Source organism: Medicago sativa, chromosome 8, assembly GCF_051527215.1.
Source record: "Medicago sativa cultivar Bolivia chromosome 8, Bolivia_mono, whole genome shotgun sequence".
Taxonomy (NCBI): domain Eukaryota; kingdom Viridiplantae; phylum Streptophyta; class Magnoliopsida; order Fabales; family Fabaceae; genus Medicago; species Medicago sativa.
Window position 1 is genome coordinate 71,807,962 of NC_140756.1, and position 14,241 is coordinate 71,822,202.

General features: G+C 33.8%; 3 protein-coding genes across 4 annotated transcripts; all 3 read left to right on the top strand.

The window, feature by feature from the left end:
• Nucleotides 1-531: 531 nt before the first annotated feature.
• On the top strand, nucleotides 532-4,872 carry FRO1 (NADH-ubiquinone oxidoreductase-like protein). Its single transcript, XM_085733871.1, has 5 exons — nucleotides 532-734; nucleotides 1,010-1,098; nucleotides 1,683-1,812; nucleotides 4,320-4,349; nucleotides 4,480-4,872. The coding sequence occupies exons 1-5, from the start codon at nucleotides 585-587 to the stop codon at nucleotides 4,543-4,545; spliced, it is 465 nt and encodes a 154-aa protein (XP_085589997.1). The 5' UTR covers nucleotides 532-584; the 3' UTR covers nucleotides 4,546-4,872.
• A 3,765-nt stretch (nucleotides 4,873-8,637) lies between these two features.
• On the top strand, nucleotides 8,638-10,366 carry LOC146901184 (histone H3.3). The gene is made up of 5 exons (XM_085733873.1): nucleotides 8,638-8,702; nucleotides 9,305-9,376; nucleotides 9,477-9,553; nucleotides 9,715-9,805; nucleotides 9,909-10,366. The coding sequence occupies exons 2-5, from the start codon at nucleotides 9,305-9,307 to the stop codon at nucleotides 10,077-10,079; spliced, it is 411 nt and encodes a 136-aa protein (XP_085589999.1). The 5' UTR covers nucleotides 8,638-8,702; the 3' UTR covers nucleotides 10,080-10,366.
• On the top strand, nucleotides 8,638-14,136 carry LOC146901185 (histone H3.3). Of its 2 annotated transcripts, none has more exons than XM_085733875.1 (5): nucleotides 8,638-8,702; nucleotides 13,097-13,168; nucleotides 13,275-13,351; nucleotides 13,499-13,589; nucleotides 13,685-14,136. In XM_085733875.1, the coding sequence occupies exons 2-5, from the start codon at nucleotides 13,097-13,099 to the stop codon at nucleotides 13,853-13,855; spliced, it is 411 nt and encodes a 136-aa protein (XP_085590001.1). In that variant the 5' UTR covers nucleotides 8,638-8,702; the 3' UTR covers nucleotides 13,856-14,136. The 2 variants fall into 2 exon arrangements, with proteins under 2 accessions (XP_085590001.1, XP_085590000.1); XM_085733874.1 differs by lacking the exon at nucleotides 8,638-8,702 and adding an exon at nucleotides 12,504-12,581.
• Nucleotides 14,137-14,241: the final 105 nt, after the last annotated feature.

Consider the following 14,241-nt stretch of genomic DNA (forward strand, 5'->3'; position numbering starts at 1 on the left):
AATTCTTTTTATGAAGAAATATACATTTTTTTAAAAAAAATTAATTTTTTTAATAATTTTTTTAATTTATTGAATAACTAATATATTCGGTTTTTAATATAATCAAATATATTAGTTATACAATGAGCCTAGAAAGTAAAATGTTATTTATAAGGAGAATACTTACCGGTGTCTCAAGGGCATTGGTTAAATATCCAAAACAAATAAATTTTCATGAAAAAGTTGTGTAATAATTGTTTGATCAAAAGTAACATCTTTGTTTTCAAGACAAATCTATTTAGAGATTCCTTAACCATTGTCCTGAGGGCACTGGTTAGCAGGACCCTATTTATAATTGTGATGGGATGGAGTTATGTTATGGTTATAATAATTTAAATATTTTATAATAATGTTTAATATATTTATTATTGCTACCGTTTAAAATTTTAAAAAGCACTATTAAGAAAGGGAAAATTAGTAAAATGTAAAAGTAAAAGGACCAAGCTAAAAATTTATCGGAACAAAAACGAACGAGAAAGGTTCGGGAGGTTCATCTTGTCTTTGGTAGCATCCTCCGCAGAATCGAACAAAATTCCCATCAAACGATGTCGAACATCCTGCAACGCGCGGTGAGTCGCGGTGGTTCCCTACGCGCCACCCTCACCCGCCGGTTCTCCACCGACGCATTGGTCGAGTCCAAACCCGGCGAGATCGGTTTGGTTTCTGGAATCCCACAAGAACACCTTCGCAGAAGGGTATTATGCCTCTTATATTTGTTTCATTATCATGGGTAGAATTGAATTATTGCTTCTTATATGTAGCATAATTGTTTTAGCTTAGATAGATTCAATTGAAGCCTTGTTTTGTTGAAATTTTGCAAAATAATTGATGCATAATTAGATCCTATTTAATGAGTTTTAGGTGGTGTTTATCACTTCATCTAAAGACAAACAAATAATTGACCCTTAAACTCTTGCTAATGATTGAAATTCAATTACGCGTTTAGCTTATACTTGCAATGTGATGGCAGGTTTTGATTTACTCACCTGCTAGAACTGCTACTCAACAAGGATCTGGGAATGTTGGAAGATGGAGGATCAACTTCTTATCAACCCAGAAGTAAATTCTCTGTTTATCATTTTTCTCTCACTGCTTGTTTAGATGTTTTATTAGTTTTAGATTTAGAACTCAAATTATTTATTATTAGTGTCTTCACTAGATATCTGTTGTCTGGATTAGGATTCTCTCATGTGGGAAAAACACGAGGAAATAATGTGGAATATAGATCATTGAAATATAATGGGCGAAGAGTTTTGAAATTTATAATAATGGAGAAGAGTTGAGTAAAGGTTGAGATTTGAAACTTAAGAAAACTTGAGAGAAACAATTGGAGATGCATTTTCCTGTTGTCCATATATCCCGTGCTTTGACAAATTTCTTATCGAAATTCATTCGTAAAAGCGGAGCTTATGCTATCATTGACATTACATTTCCTGCACATGTGGAAATTTTCGAGTAATCGCTATGTTATTTTACATATGTTACGATTCTTCCTGGGCATCTCTAAGTAGTTTATGGAGTTGCTAGCTGTTTCAGTATAATATCCTGAATTTATACTTTGATTCTTTTCCTGCTCTTATTGTTAAATTTGTAATAACTAATAATGGTTCAATTAATAGTTATTGTGACTAATATGTCTATAGGTGGGAAAATCCACTGATGGGGTGGACATCCACCGGGGACCCATATTCTCATGTTGGTGATTCTGCGTTGGATTTTGATACTGAAGAGGCGGCCAAGGAATTTGCAGAGAGACATGGTTGGGAATACGTGGTATGTTTTTGCTATTCAAATATTAGTCGCTTAAAACTTTATGTTTTTCTAAGCCTCCAAAGTGCTCTACTTATGATTGATAATTTCATTCCTGTGCTTATTAAAGTAAACCATTATCATATGGATTGGTTCGCCTTCTCTTGCTCATGTCTCGACTAGGATATTAACTTAAAATCACAATCCATAGAATGAGGGTTTCAATATTGTCTGAGCAATCTAACTGACAAGAATCAGCACATCTTGTTTCTCAAATGATATGAAGAGTTTATCATTGAACTGTGCTTGTTAGTCATTTAAATTCGTTTAAAATTTCAAGTATTAGGCTGCTAAACAAAAAAGTTCAATTTATAAGTCTATATATATTATTTTGTGCATGAGATGAAGCCAGACTGCATCTGTAACAGATATGGCCAGATTGCATCTGGAATCTGGAATAGAAACAGACGAGGGATAGACTTGACCTGAGATGGGTTTAAACTACATCCAGGACTAGGACATTAGTTGGGAGTTGGTTTGCATTCAAATAACGACAAGGTAGAACATGTGTTGGACAAAGACTTAGCTCATCTGCATCTAGGAGACTAGGACTAGGATGAGACTAGAGTGCATATGAAACAAAAGCTGAGGTTAGAGAATGCCTGGGATGATAATTTAAGCTTGAGACCTTATAACTTTCTCATGTCAATGCTATGCTAGTAATATAAAAGACAGAAATGCTAAATACAAACACGCAGACACTCGATTTTTAGCACAAGCCTGTATACACTGCCACACCTTCAAAAAAAATTCAACCCATGACTTGTTAACTGGTTTAACCGGTTGGTGTATTTTTTAATTTTTATATGATTTTGTTCCTGGAAAAAAGATGCCAACAGTTGCTCGGTGTCTTTAGTCATCCATGGGTGGCTGCAGGTCCTTAGACTCTTAAGCCACTCAAAGATTTCCAATTTATGAAACCATCTGAATTGATGCAAATTGGCTTTGTGTTTGGTTTATGCAACCTATTAATTTTTTTTGTTAATTTTATGATTATTTGATCATACGTTGCAAATTTGAACTTGAGTGGTTGTTGATGGTGGTTTTAATTAGAAAGAATGGTGGATAGTGGTGGTGGTTGGATGAAGAAGACCCTTCAATTCATCCTCAACAAGAACTTCAACAGAAATTAAAATGGTGTTTTTCTCACAATTTACACCTTGAAAAACAAAATTTCAAACCTATTGACTGAAAGTTGTGAGACTTGATTACATTAAACAACTTTAAAAGTTAAAACAAAATTCAGAAATTGAAAACTTGGCCTGGGGAACTCACACGGTTGTCTCAAAATTTTTATCTTTTAATCTTGAACCATCAATAAGCCACGTTCTTGCCAAATCTTAAGCAACTTCCAGTGTCAAGATTCAAAGTTGTTAACTTTATCCCTGTCACAAGCTTCTTTCCAAAATTAATGGAACCCTTTAAGTTTTTCTTTCTTCTATACCTTCTGTTGATTCCAAAAAGTGATTAAGCCCAACCTTGCCACAGATCCGTCTCAGAAAAAAAAAATCCCGCTTTAACAGAACCCATTGAAGTGAGAAAGGAAGTTTGACTGGGGAGGTAAAGTGGATGTCAGAGATAAAAAAAAACTCTGGTAGGATAGGAAGAGAGATAAAAAGATTCATTGTTGAGAGTGTAATATTAAATATGATGGATTTCTTTGATCTGATGGTAAATATATATTGTGCATGATACAACACTTATTGCACTTGTGCATGTTAGAATTTGCCTTAACTTGAAATCACAATCTATAGAATGAGGGTACAAAGTTTCACCATTGTCTCAGCAATCTAATTTTCAAGAATCAGCAGACTTTGTTTCTCAGACTTTGGTGCTTGTCAGTCATTTAATTTTTTTCCAACTTTCAAGCGTTAGGCTGATCAGCAGAAAAGCCCACTTGATAAGTCTGTGTATATAGTTTTGTGCATGAGATGGAGTCAGACTGCATCTGGAGCAGATATGACTAGATTGCATTTGGAATAGAAACAGGCGGGGCGATAGACATGGCCTGAAATGGGTCTAGACAACTAGACTGCATCCAGGCCTAGAACTTGTTTGTAAGTTCAAGCTGCATCTAGAACATAAGTTGGGGGTTGGTTTGCATTCAAATAAAGACAAGGCAGACCATGGAGGAGGTGCCAGTGAAGGTTAGACACTGAAGTGATTACTAACAAGTAACAACCCATTATATGATGCATGAAGGATGGTAATGCATTGATACTGTGTTGAAATTATAAGGATTTAGGTGCAAAAGGAAAGAAAGAACAGAAGCTGAAGACTCTGAAACTGATTGATTTGTTGTGATAAGATGCAGTAGAAGACACTTAATTCTAATTAAATTTGAAAACAAAATTATGAAATAGACAATATATTGAAACCTTTTCTAATAGATTATCCATGATATGCTAACCGTGGTTATTGTTATTGTTGTTGTTGTGTTCTTTATTAACAAATGGTTGATCTTGTTTCAGGTCAAGAAGCATCACACACCGTTGCTGAAGGTTTGAACATCACTCACCGTTTTCATTGTGATTTTAGTAATTTAAATGATAGTGGCATTAGTTCCTTTCACCACTTCATTGTGCCTGCTTTGCGCCCTTCTAATAATAATCGTTTTGCTCGTGGTTGCAGGTTAAGTTGTATGCAGACAACTTTAAATGGAAGGGTCCACCCAAGGCTGCTGAAGCTGAACAGTGATTTACTGCTTGTGTTGTTCATGTGTTTAATCTTCATGAGTTTCTTAGTGAAGCAGTTTTATCTGCATCTTTTCGTGTGAAAGAAAAGGTTAAAATGTGTATTTCTGATTAAAAATAAATGGGACTGACTTGCCGTTGCCTTAGCTTTCCTTGTGATGTAGATTACTATTCACCTGCATCTATTGATGATTAATTTGGACCCTAGGAACTTCCGCGATTATATTCAGTCCCCTCAGAAACGAGTAATAATTCTTATAGCTTTACGTAATACACTTGACAGCCTGAACTTAATGAATTTAACCAGCAAGAGACACTTGCATTTACATTAGTTACTCTTATTTTTATGTATGTGTGCAGATATGTTGTTTATAAACAATCTCTTCTGTTACATATTGATAAGCTTGTCTATATCCTATAATACGTCGTTACAAGTTTCTTTGTCGTTATTCTAGATTGCGGATATATATTAAGCGAGAGGAGTTTAATTGTGGAGATGAGAATTAAATCGTAATCTAAATATTAAAGATTCAGATGAAATTTGAATGTTAAAAATACATACAGTTCTTTCTCATTAAAGATTCTCATTAAAGATTCAGATGAAATTTTAATGTTAAAAATACATACAGTTCTTTCTCATACATGGCAATTATTCTTCCCTGGCGTTGCACCCATCCAGGTACTCTCTCTTGCACAACAAAAAAGTTGAGTATTATAAAGGTAAACTGAGGAAAAATGATTCTATAGAAGATAATTTGTCACGAAACAGTTTGATGGTGCATACGAAATTATTCCACCATCACAAATGAATCCAATCTTTTTCATATCTTAACTTTGCTCCTTTGTGCTGCATCTGCTTCATCTTTCAGTAAAAAATCAAAAGCACATTAAATTTCATAGTTTATAGATGACTTTACTAGTATAAAAAATCTATTATCCCATATTATTTTTCATAGTTTGATCCACACGAGACGATTTTTTTTTTAAATGAATAGTGTTGATACGACAAAATTACCTCGTACAAGAAACCAAGAAGTCAAACTTGAAAGGAAAAAAAAGCAACGGTGAAACACTCAAAAGAGAGGATGCAAAAAGGAACGAAGGTGTTGAAAGATGACGTGATAACTATTGAAAGATGATGTGATAATTATTAACATTAACATTTAAATATCATATAAGAAGCTATCTATACTCGATAGCTTCCAAGATCTGGCAATACTCTTCCAAACAAAAGCGTTTGAACATGAAATTAAAAGTTGGTCTAATGAATGGATGAATCCCCTCCCTTGGTTGCCATATTTAACACAAAAAACTAGCTTCCTTAGACTCCAACTCAGCTTCATTAAGCATGCCCTGTTTATGATGGAGAAATTCCATATAGCTAAACCAACTAGCTTGTTTTGGCAACATCAAGGTATTTCATTTAATGAGTTTAACGAGTTTGAGTTAAGGGATAAAAAGTTGAAGATCTTGAATTTAAACTCGAACAAATACGAAAAAAAAAATTAACAACCGGCAATTAATATTCATCATTAAAAAAAATGACACTTTCTATCGTCAACATCGTCACCTCAAATGAAACCCTCTTTGAAGGCGTTGATTTTTTTTTTTGTTCTCCTTAGGAGTTAAAGTAAGCACATTCTACCTGCACGTAGATACACCCAACGACGATCCTAATCTGCTTCATGAGATCCCATGTATGTACGGAATGCTAATTTCAAACAAAACATTATTGATAAAAGACCATCATAGACAATTACAAGCTTTCATGAGATCCATTTTGGTGGCAAATGAACTGCTATTCCCTTGCATGTTATCCATACATGGAATGGATTATCTCTTGAACTATAATAATATTTTTGGGGTTCACATTTTAATCAACTCATGTCTAACTTTTATATTTTTTAATGAAATTTTTCAGAAAATGGTAGAATATTGCGACAATCTCTTCAAAAAAATTTAGAATTTTTTAACAAAACATAAATTAAATATGAATTTTTATGTTTTTGATGCTAAAAAAATCCATATTATCATGAGATCCATTTTGGTGGCAAATGAACTGCTTTTCCCTTGCATGTTATCCATACATGGAATGGATTATTTCTTGAACTATAATAATATTTTGGGGTTCACATTTTAATCAACTCATGTCTAACTTTCATATTTTTTAATGAATTTTTTCAGAAAATGGTAGAATATTGTGACAATCTCTTCAAAAAAATTTAGAATTTTTTAACAAAACATGAATTAAATATGAATTTTTTGATGCTAAAAAAATCCATATTATCTAAATGTTGGAATTTTCATGAAATATAATATAATTTAATTGTAGATATTTTTGCCTTTTTAAAGAAAAAAATCTAATGACATGTTGATCCAACCAAAACCAACTCGCTCATTGTTAGGTTACTGAACTCAAACCGATTGAGTCAGATAATATGTTTGACCTAAATTGACCCAACTCAACTTGTCAACATCCTTTTTGCACATGTTTTAATAAATGTGATTGATTACATGTATAACTGTCACACAAAGCCCAAACTCCGGCGATATTTACTTAAACCTTTAACTACGATCTCTTATTGAGATACTCCCTTTGTTCCATCCACAATGAATGATCTAGTTGATTGTTTCACTTATCTCAATGCACAATTTTGTTTTTAAATATCTTTAATTATTTATCAGCAAAAGTTATAATTTTTTTTTATATATTTTTGTTTGTTATTGTGCCAAACAAAACAAACAAAACGAAAGGGAAAATACATAGAATAAAGACTAGTCTTGGAAAAGAAAGTTTCAGCTGTGCAAATCTTAGGATGTTCATAGGATCATCCGTCGAGGTAACATTATGAAGGAGGTCCAATGAGTCTCCAAGCTTAGTCATAAAATTTGCGCATTGGTTCCTCTCACAAAGAGTGTGGCAAATTGTGATATTACTTTGTTTAATTAAATCTTTGATGTCTTGAATCAAAACTGCATAGATGTGGAACGACATGGGGGGACCACAAACGAGGTTAATACAATCTAACGAGTCCAAGCAAACAAACTAGCTCAGCGATATCCATCTCGTTAGCCAACAACATTCTTGATAAACAACGAATAAGTTAACCATAAAGATGTTAGAAGAATCTTGAAATTAGCCAAAAAAGCCAAATAAATAAAAATATGCATTCTTCTTAACACACCACCGTAACTAGCTCTAATAAGGAAGCCAAGACAACTCCTATTTACATTGAGGATGACACTTAAATGATGTTATCGTTACATTCAATAAGTCTCTCAATGGATGCGCCATTCGAGATTGAAGGAAAACAATTAGAGAATGTTTCAACCATACTTTGGATGTTGGAGGTGATGCTAGTGATGGACAAGTTTTCATTATTCAAGTACATAAGATTTCGGTAACACAAAACCCACTAGGTGGTAGCCATGAAAATGAAGAAATGGGAACCCTTCACACCAACCTTAAGTCAGTCATACTCATTCAAGTTACGTGAATAATGCACATAATGAACCCTTCACGGAGACTCATTATGCATGCATTTGTAATGAATTATAAAAAAGCAATTTTGATACTTGGCATTTGTTTTCCACCACGTTGTAACCTTTAATTAGGCGTCTTGAGGCAGTCCCAACGTGAAAATAGAGAAGCTCCAATTCAGAGAGTTTGGAAAAACGCGTGTTTGATGGGCATCCAGCGTGAAAACAAACACACACTTGGTAATCAAAATGTCTTCAACGTTTTTTAAAAAAATATCTAATTATTTTTTGAAAGTAAAATGTCTAATTATTATTATTTTTCTTTCCAAAATATCTAATTATACATATATGGTAAGAAAAAGGTATTAAGGGCGAATAAAAAAGTTATTTGATCCGTACCGCGTAAAAACAACCAATAGGAACTAAACAACTAGATTTCACGATCCGCAACTCTTGCTCAGATCGAATCTTAACCGTTCATTCAAACCGAGAAAACACAACTCGCCACATAACAAACCGTCAGATCCTAACAGAGAAAGCACACGGATAGTATCTGGTAACCGTTGGATCTCTTACCAACACGCTATATATATACGCCTTCACGTATTCCCCTTTCAAAGTTTAGAAAGTTTCAGCTAACGAGTTTCCTGAAGAGAAGAAGAAGAAAGCAAAAATTTCCAGGTTCGTTTTCTTTTCTTTTCTTTTCTTCAAATTTTTTAGGAAATTAGGGTTTATAGCTTATTTCGTTCCGAGCTTTGTTTTTCGTATCAATTTGAATTGTTCTTAGGTTGAGTTTCGATTTTTTTTCTTCAATTTATGGAATTAGGGTTTACGAATTTGGTTTCATTGTTCGTTTTCTGATTCAATTTCAGCTATTGTTCAATTATGTCTTTAGGTTTCGATAATTCACGTGGAACTTAGCAATAATCAAATTATTTCTGCTATTGTTCGAATTTTGTTCTCCAGTTTATGCTATTGTTCAATTATTTCTAGTTTAGGTTTCGATAATTTTCTTGTAATTGCATACATTCGAAAAATAAGATGATTTGTTTCGTTGATCTTGTGTTGTTTTGGTTTCTTATATTCATCCATGTTATAGGAAAGAGAACTATCAATTAAAATTATGATAGGTTAATTTGCTTATTGTGATTGTTAGTTAATGGAGATTAGGATAAGCAATGAATTTAGGAAACAAATGTTCTGATTTTAGAGGATTAAGAGTTTGTGTTTTGTTTTTCTGCTTACTCATAATCTAAAAGCTGTTGTTGATTGTGTTTATGTAGATGGCACGTACCAAGCAAACTGCTCGTAAGTCTACTGGTGGAAAGGCACCTAGGAAGCAACTTGCAACCAAGGTGAGTTTTTGAATCATCATATTCATAATCATTGATTGTTATTTGCATTATGGTGATTGAATGTTTGGTTAATTGTTTTGGTTGTTTCTGTTTCCTTTAGGCTGCACGTAAGTCTGCTCCCACTACTGGTGGAGTTAAGAAACCACATCGTTACCGCCCCGGAACTGTTGCTCTTCGGTGAGTTTCTGTTGAAATTTTCTTTAAGGTTATGATTTAGTATGCTCTGTTTTAATATGAAGTGATTGTATTGGGTTATGATTCAATGTGTTCTGTTTTTGTTTGAAGTAATTGTGTTGGGTTTTCTAATAGTTTGTTATATGAATTGTTGTTTTAAACAGTGAGATTAGGAAGTATCAGAAGAGTACTGAGCTCTTGATCAGGAAGCTCCCCTTCCAGAGGTTGGTTCGTGAAATTGCTCAAGACTTCAAGGTAATGTGCAGTTGCTGTTATGAGAACTTGTGCTTTTGTTTTCATAATCAGTTTAGATGACAGATTTGGTTGTTTCTGATAATTTTGGTTCTTGTTGTTGCAGACTGACCTTCGTTTCCAGAGTCATGCTGTGCTTGCATTGCAAGAGGCTGCTGAGGCATATCTTGTTGGTCTGTTTGAGGACACTAACTTGTGTGCTATCCATGCCAAGCGAGTTACTATTATGCCCAAGGACATCCAGTTGGCAAGGAGGATCCGTGGTGAGCGCGCTTAAGGAGGATGCCGTGTTGGGTGCTGTTTAGATGGGTGGCTGCTGATAGTGTTTTGTTATTGGAAATGATTTAGTTTTATAGGGAATATTACCGTTCATTCGTAGTTTGATTAATTGTGGTGATAGGAATATACTGCTATCTGAATTTTAGTTTTTGGGATGTAATTTGCTTGCAATGACTTTGGATCTTTTATATGTTTCTCGTTTATTTTGGGTATGCAGCCACCTTTGGATTGTAATGGACAACTAATTGTTGCAATCTAATCTAGTATTTCTAGCTTTTGTGCATACATTCAGAATTGTGAATTAGCTACTTTCTTAAAACACGCGGATTTGCTCTGTGTTGTAGCGACACTCTTCAGAAATACTAGTACTAATTTCGCTTCAGAAACACGCTGATTTCACTTTTGGCTCCCCCGTTTTTTTTTTAATTTCCAATTCCTTCTTTTCGTTCTACTTAGGTGGAGCAATCTGAACTCTCGACAGAATATAAAAGAGTGTCTTCGAACCTGTGTAGACACCTCAACGAACTCATGTGGACACTCTTCAGAAATATTAATCTTAAAATGTTTTCGTAATATTTAAATGGGTTTTTTTTCATAATTATTTAATCGGATATCTCTTAAATAAAACTTTTTATATAAAAAAGGGTACCGTCTTAATTATTTAATCGGATATCTCTTAAATAAAACTTTTTATATAAAAAAGGGTACCGTCTTAATTGGGATTAAACACTTTTGTTTGTTCTAACTATTCTAAAATACTTCTCAATGTAGTTTGTTGACATGCCCATTCCGTGTCTATTATGCTATGCTATAAATATTATGTACGCATGAATTAACTGAAATGCAATATTTTGTGTTACCCTTTATCAATTATTGAGGGTTCAATACGATGCCCAGACCCAACTCTAGGTACATGCAGCCTTTAATGGATGTTTCATTTGGATACGTATAAGATGTATAATGTACTCAACTCTGGGTAAATGAACCTCTGGTGGATGTCTCGTTTGCATAAAAATTATGTGCAAGACATACTAATTCTGTGTACCAAAAAATTTGTATGCAAGTTATGTTATGATTGGTTGTGAAACACATTTGTAGCTTCCCATGGAGAATGCATAGTAAGAAAATTTACTCTCTGAATTTGAGTTGAAGGTGCTTGTCCGATTGGATGTGCCAATTTGTTGACAAGGAAAATATTACTCCAACAATTGAACTCCAAGATTAATCTTATTAGATCCATAATGGATATGTTTATTGTCTCAAGTTTGTGTTTGAAATGCAAGAAACGTGCAAAGTGGAATAAAATTGTAAAGATATAAGAATATTAGTACTAATTATGAAAAATGCATAGAGGTGATAAGAAAAATGGTATTCAAACTTACTTAAAGTAACAAAAAAAGATTGAGTTATATACATCGTTCATACAACAACCAATAATATATTTTGTCAACGAATGTGTTCTCTAGTAGATAAATTTACAAAACAAAATAACTCTTTAACTTGAAGAGCCAATCACCTGTTTATAGCAAAATCATGTATGGCATATGTCTTTCTAACTACTTAAAACCTTATTTTACATGTTTGCCCTTGCCTTTGAATTGAAACTCTTTATGGCTTTTAGGCTTATTTGTATTTGTTGTAACCAACTCCTAAACTTCTCTTACACCCTTCTGATAATGAAGTTATTTGAATGTGTGAATGATTTATGCATTGTGTGGATCTGCATTGAAAGCTATATTATCGCATCCTTACACAATTTTGCCGTAAAAATAAGGAAGCTACAAAATGTAGCATCACATGAACGCAAGATTGTTTTGTCAAAAAAAAAAAATAACGCAGGATTGTTGCACATGTGGACGTGAAAATACACACATACTTAGATACTTGGAATACCATTAAACATGTCACCTTTTCGAGCACTACTTTGACGATCTTCGAGAACATTCTTCCAAATGTAAATGTCACGTTAAAACAACACCTTTGTTTTCGAGTGTGCAATTTCCAAGTAAATTTCAAATGCTCTTTGTTGGTCCTAACAATTGAATAGTAGAAACTAACATTCAAATTTTACACAGTAGTATAATAATGAGCACCACATTATTTAAAATGTCCACGATGTATGTGTTGATTTGAACTTTCGCATGTCTAATAAGAACCATGTGGGAAGTGAATATGTGAATGATTTATCATATGGGAAACTAAATTGAATGAAGTCAATGAACTATGAAAGGACATTTTCTAGAAACACTATAACGGTATAACCCAAAAATCGTTGTTTATGGTCTTGTCCAGTGTTGCCCCCATTAATAGAAACAATACGTACCGTTAGTTCGTAACTGAGAAAGCACACGGATAGTGTCTCGTATCCGTTGGATCTCTGACCGACACGCTATATATATACGCCTTCACCTTTTCGCCTTTCAAATCAAAGTTTCATATTCTTTTCTCCAAATTTCAGCTAACGAGTTTCTGAAGAGAAGAAAAAAGCAAAAATTTCAAGGTTCGTTTTTTTCTTCAAATTTATAGTAAATTACGGTTTATAGCTTCTGTGCTTTTGGTTTTTCGCTTCTATTTTTCGTATGAATTCAAGCTTATTTTGATTTCGTTTCAATTTTTCATCTCCGATTTACGAAATTAGGGTTTACGAATTCGCTGTATGTATTTGGTTTCATGTTTTTCTTCGTTTCTAATTCGAATGTTTATTATGTTGCATTTTATATTAGGATTAATAAATACTATTGTTTAATATCTTTTAGCAAAATTTGTTTCTGTTTTCATATATTCATGTTTGATTAAGGAGAAGATAAAACAAAAAAATTTGTATTGTGATTGTTACATTCATCCACGTTTTAGGAAAGAGAAGAAGCAATTGAAGCTCTGTTAGGCTAATTTATCTTATTTTTAGGTTAATTTGCTTCTTGTAATTGTTAATTGTCGAAGATTAGGTCTTAGTTATTAGGTTAAGCTATGATCTTATGGGAAATTGTTCTGATTATCTTATCTGGGTTTATGTAGATGGCACGTACCAAGCAAACAGCTCGTAAGTCAACCGGTGGAAAGGCACCAAGGAAGCAACTTGCAACCAAGGTTTGATTTTAGTTGCTTATCATTATAAACACATTGATTTTAATCTGTATTATGACTGTTGAATCTTATTTTAACGATTTCTTGTTTTTTTTTTCCTTACCTTTAGGCTGCACGCAAGTCTGCACCAACTACTGGTGGAGTTAAGAAGCCACATCGTTATCGCCCAGGAACTGTTGCTCTTCGGTGAGTTTCTGTTGAAAATTTTCTTTCAGGGTTGTAATTCAATGTGTTCTGTTCTGTTTTGATTTTAATTTGTTTCTATTGAATTGAATTGAATTGAATTGGTTTGGTTTCTAATAATTTGTTATTTGGATTGGTATTTTAAAACAGTGAGATTAGGAAGTACCAGAAGAGTACCGAGCTCTTGATCAGGAAGCTCCCATTCCAGAGGTTGGTTCGTGAAATTGCTCAGGACTTCAAGGTAATGTGTAATTACTGTTGTGAGATATTGTGTTTCTGTGTTCATGATCAGTGTAGTCAAGGTTGTGGTTTCTAATAATTTGGTATTTGTCGCAGACTGACCTTCGTTTCCAGAGTCATGCTGTGCTTGCATTGCAAGAGGCTGCTGAGGCATATCTTGTTGGTCTCTTTGAGGACACTAACTTGTGCGCTATCCATGCCAAGCGAGTTACTATTATGCCCAAGGACATCCAGTTGGCAAGGAGGATCCGTGGTGAGCGTGCCTAAGGAGGATGCTGCTTTTGGTGCTGTTTAGATGGGTGGCTGCTGATAGTGTTTTGTTATTGAATTGATTTAGTTGCTAGGGGAGTACTTTATTCCTAGTTTGATTAATTGCGGTGAGAGAAATATACTGCTATCTTAATTTTAGTTTTTGGGATGTAATTTGCTTGCAATGACTTTGGATCTGTCATGTGTTCTTGTTTTTACTGGGTATGCAGCTACTCTGCGTTTTATTTTGTGGACAACCTTTTGTTGCCATCTAATCTAGTATTTCTAGCTTCTGTGCATATTCGTTTGGAATTGGGAATAATTTTTTAAAACACGTGATTTGCTTTGAATTAGCTAAAAGCCAATCTAAAACACTGTTTGCTAAATAATTTAAACGGCTCGTT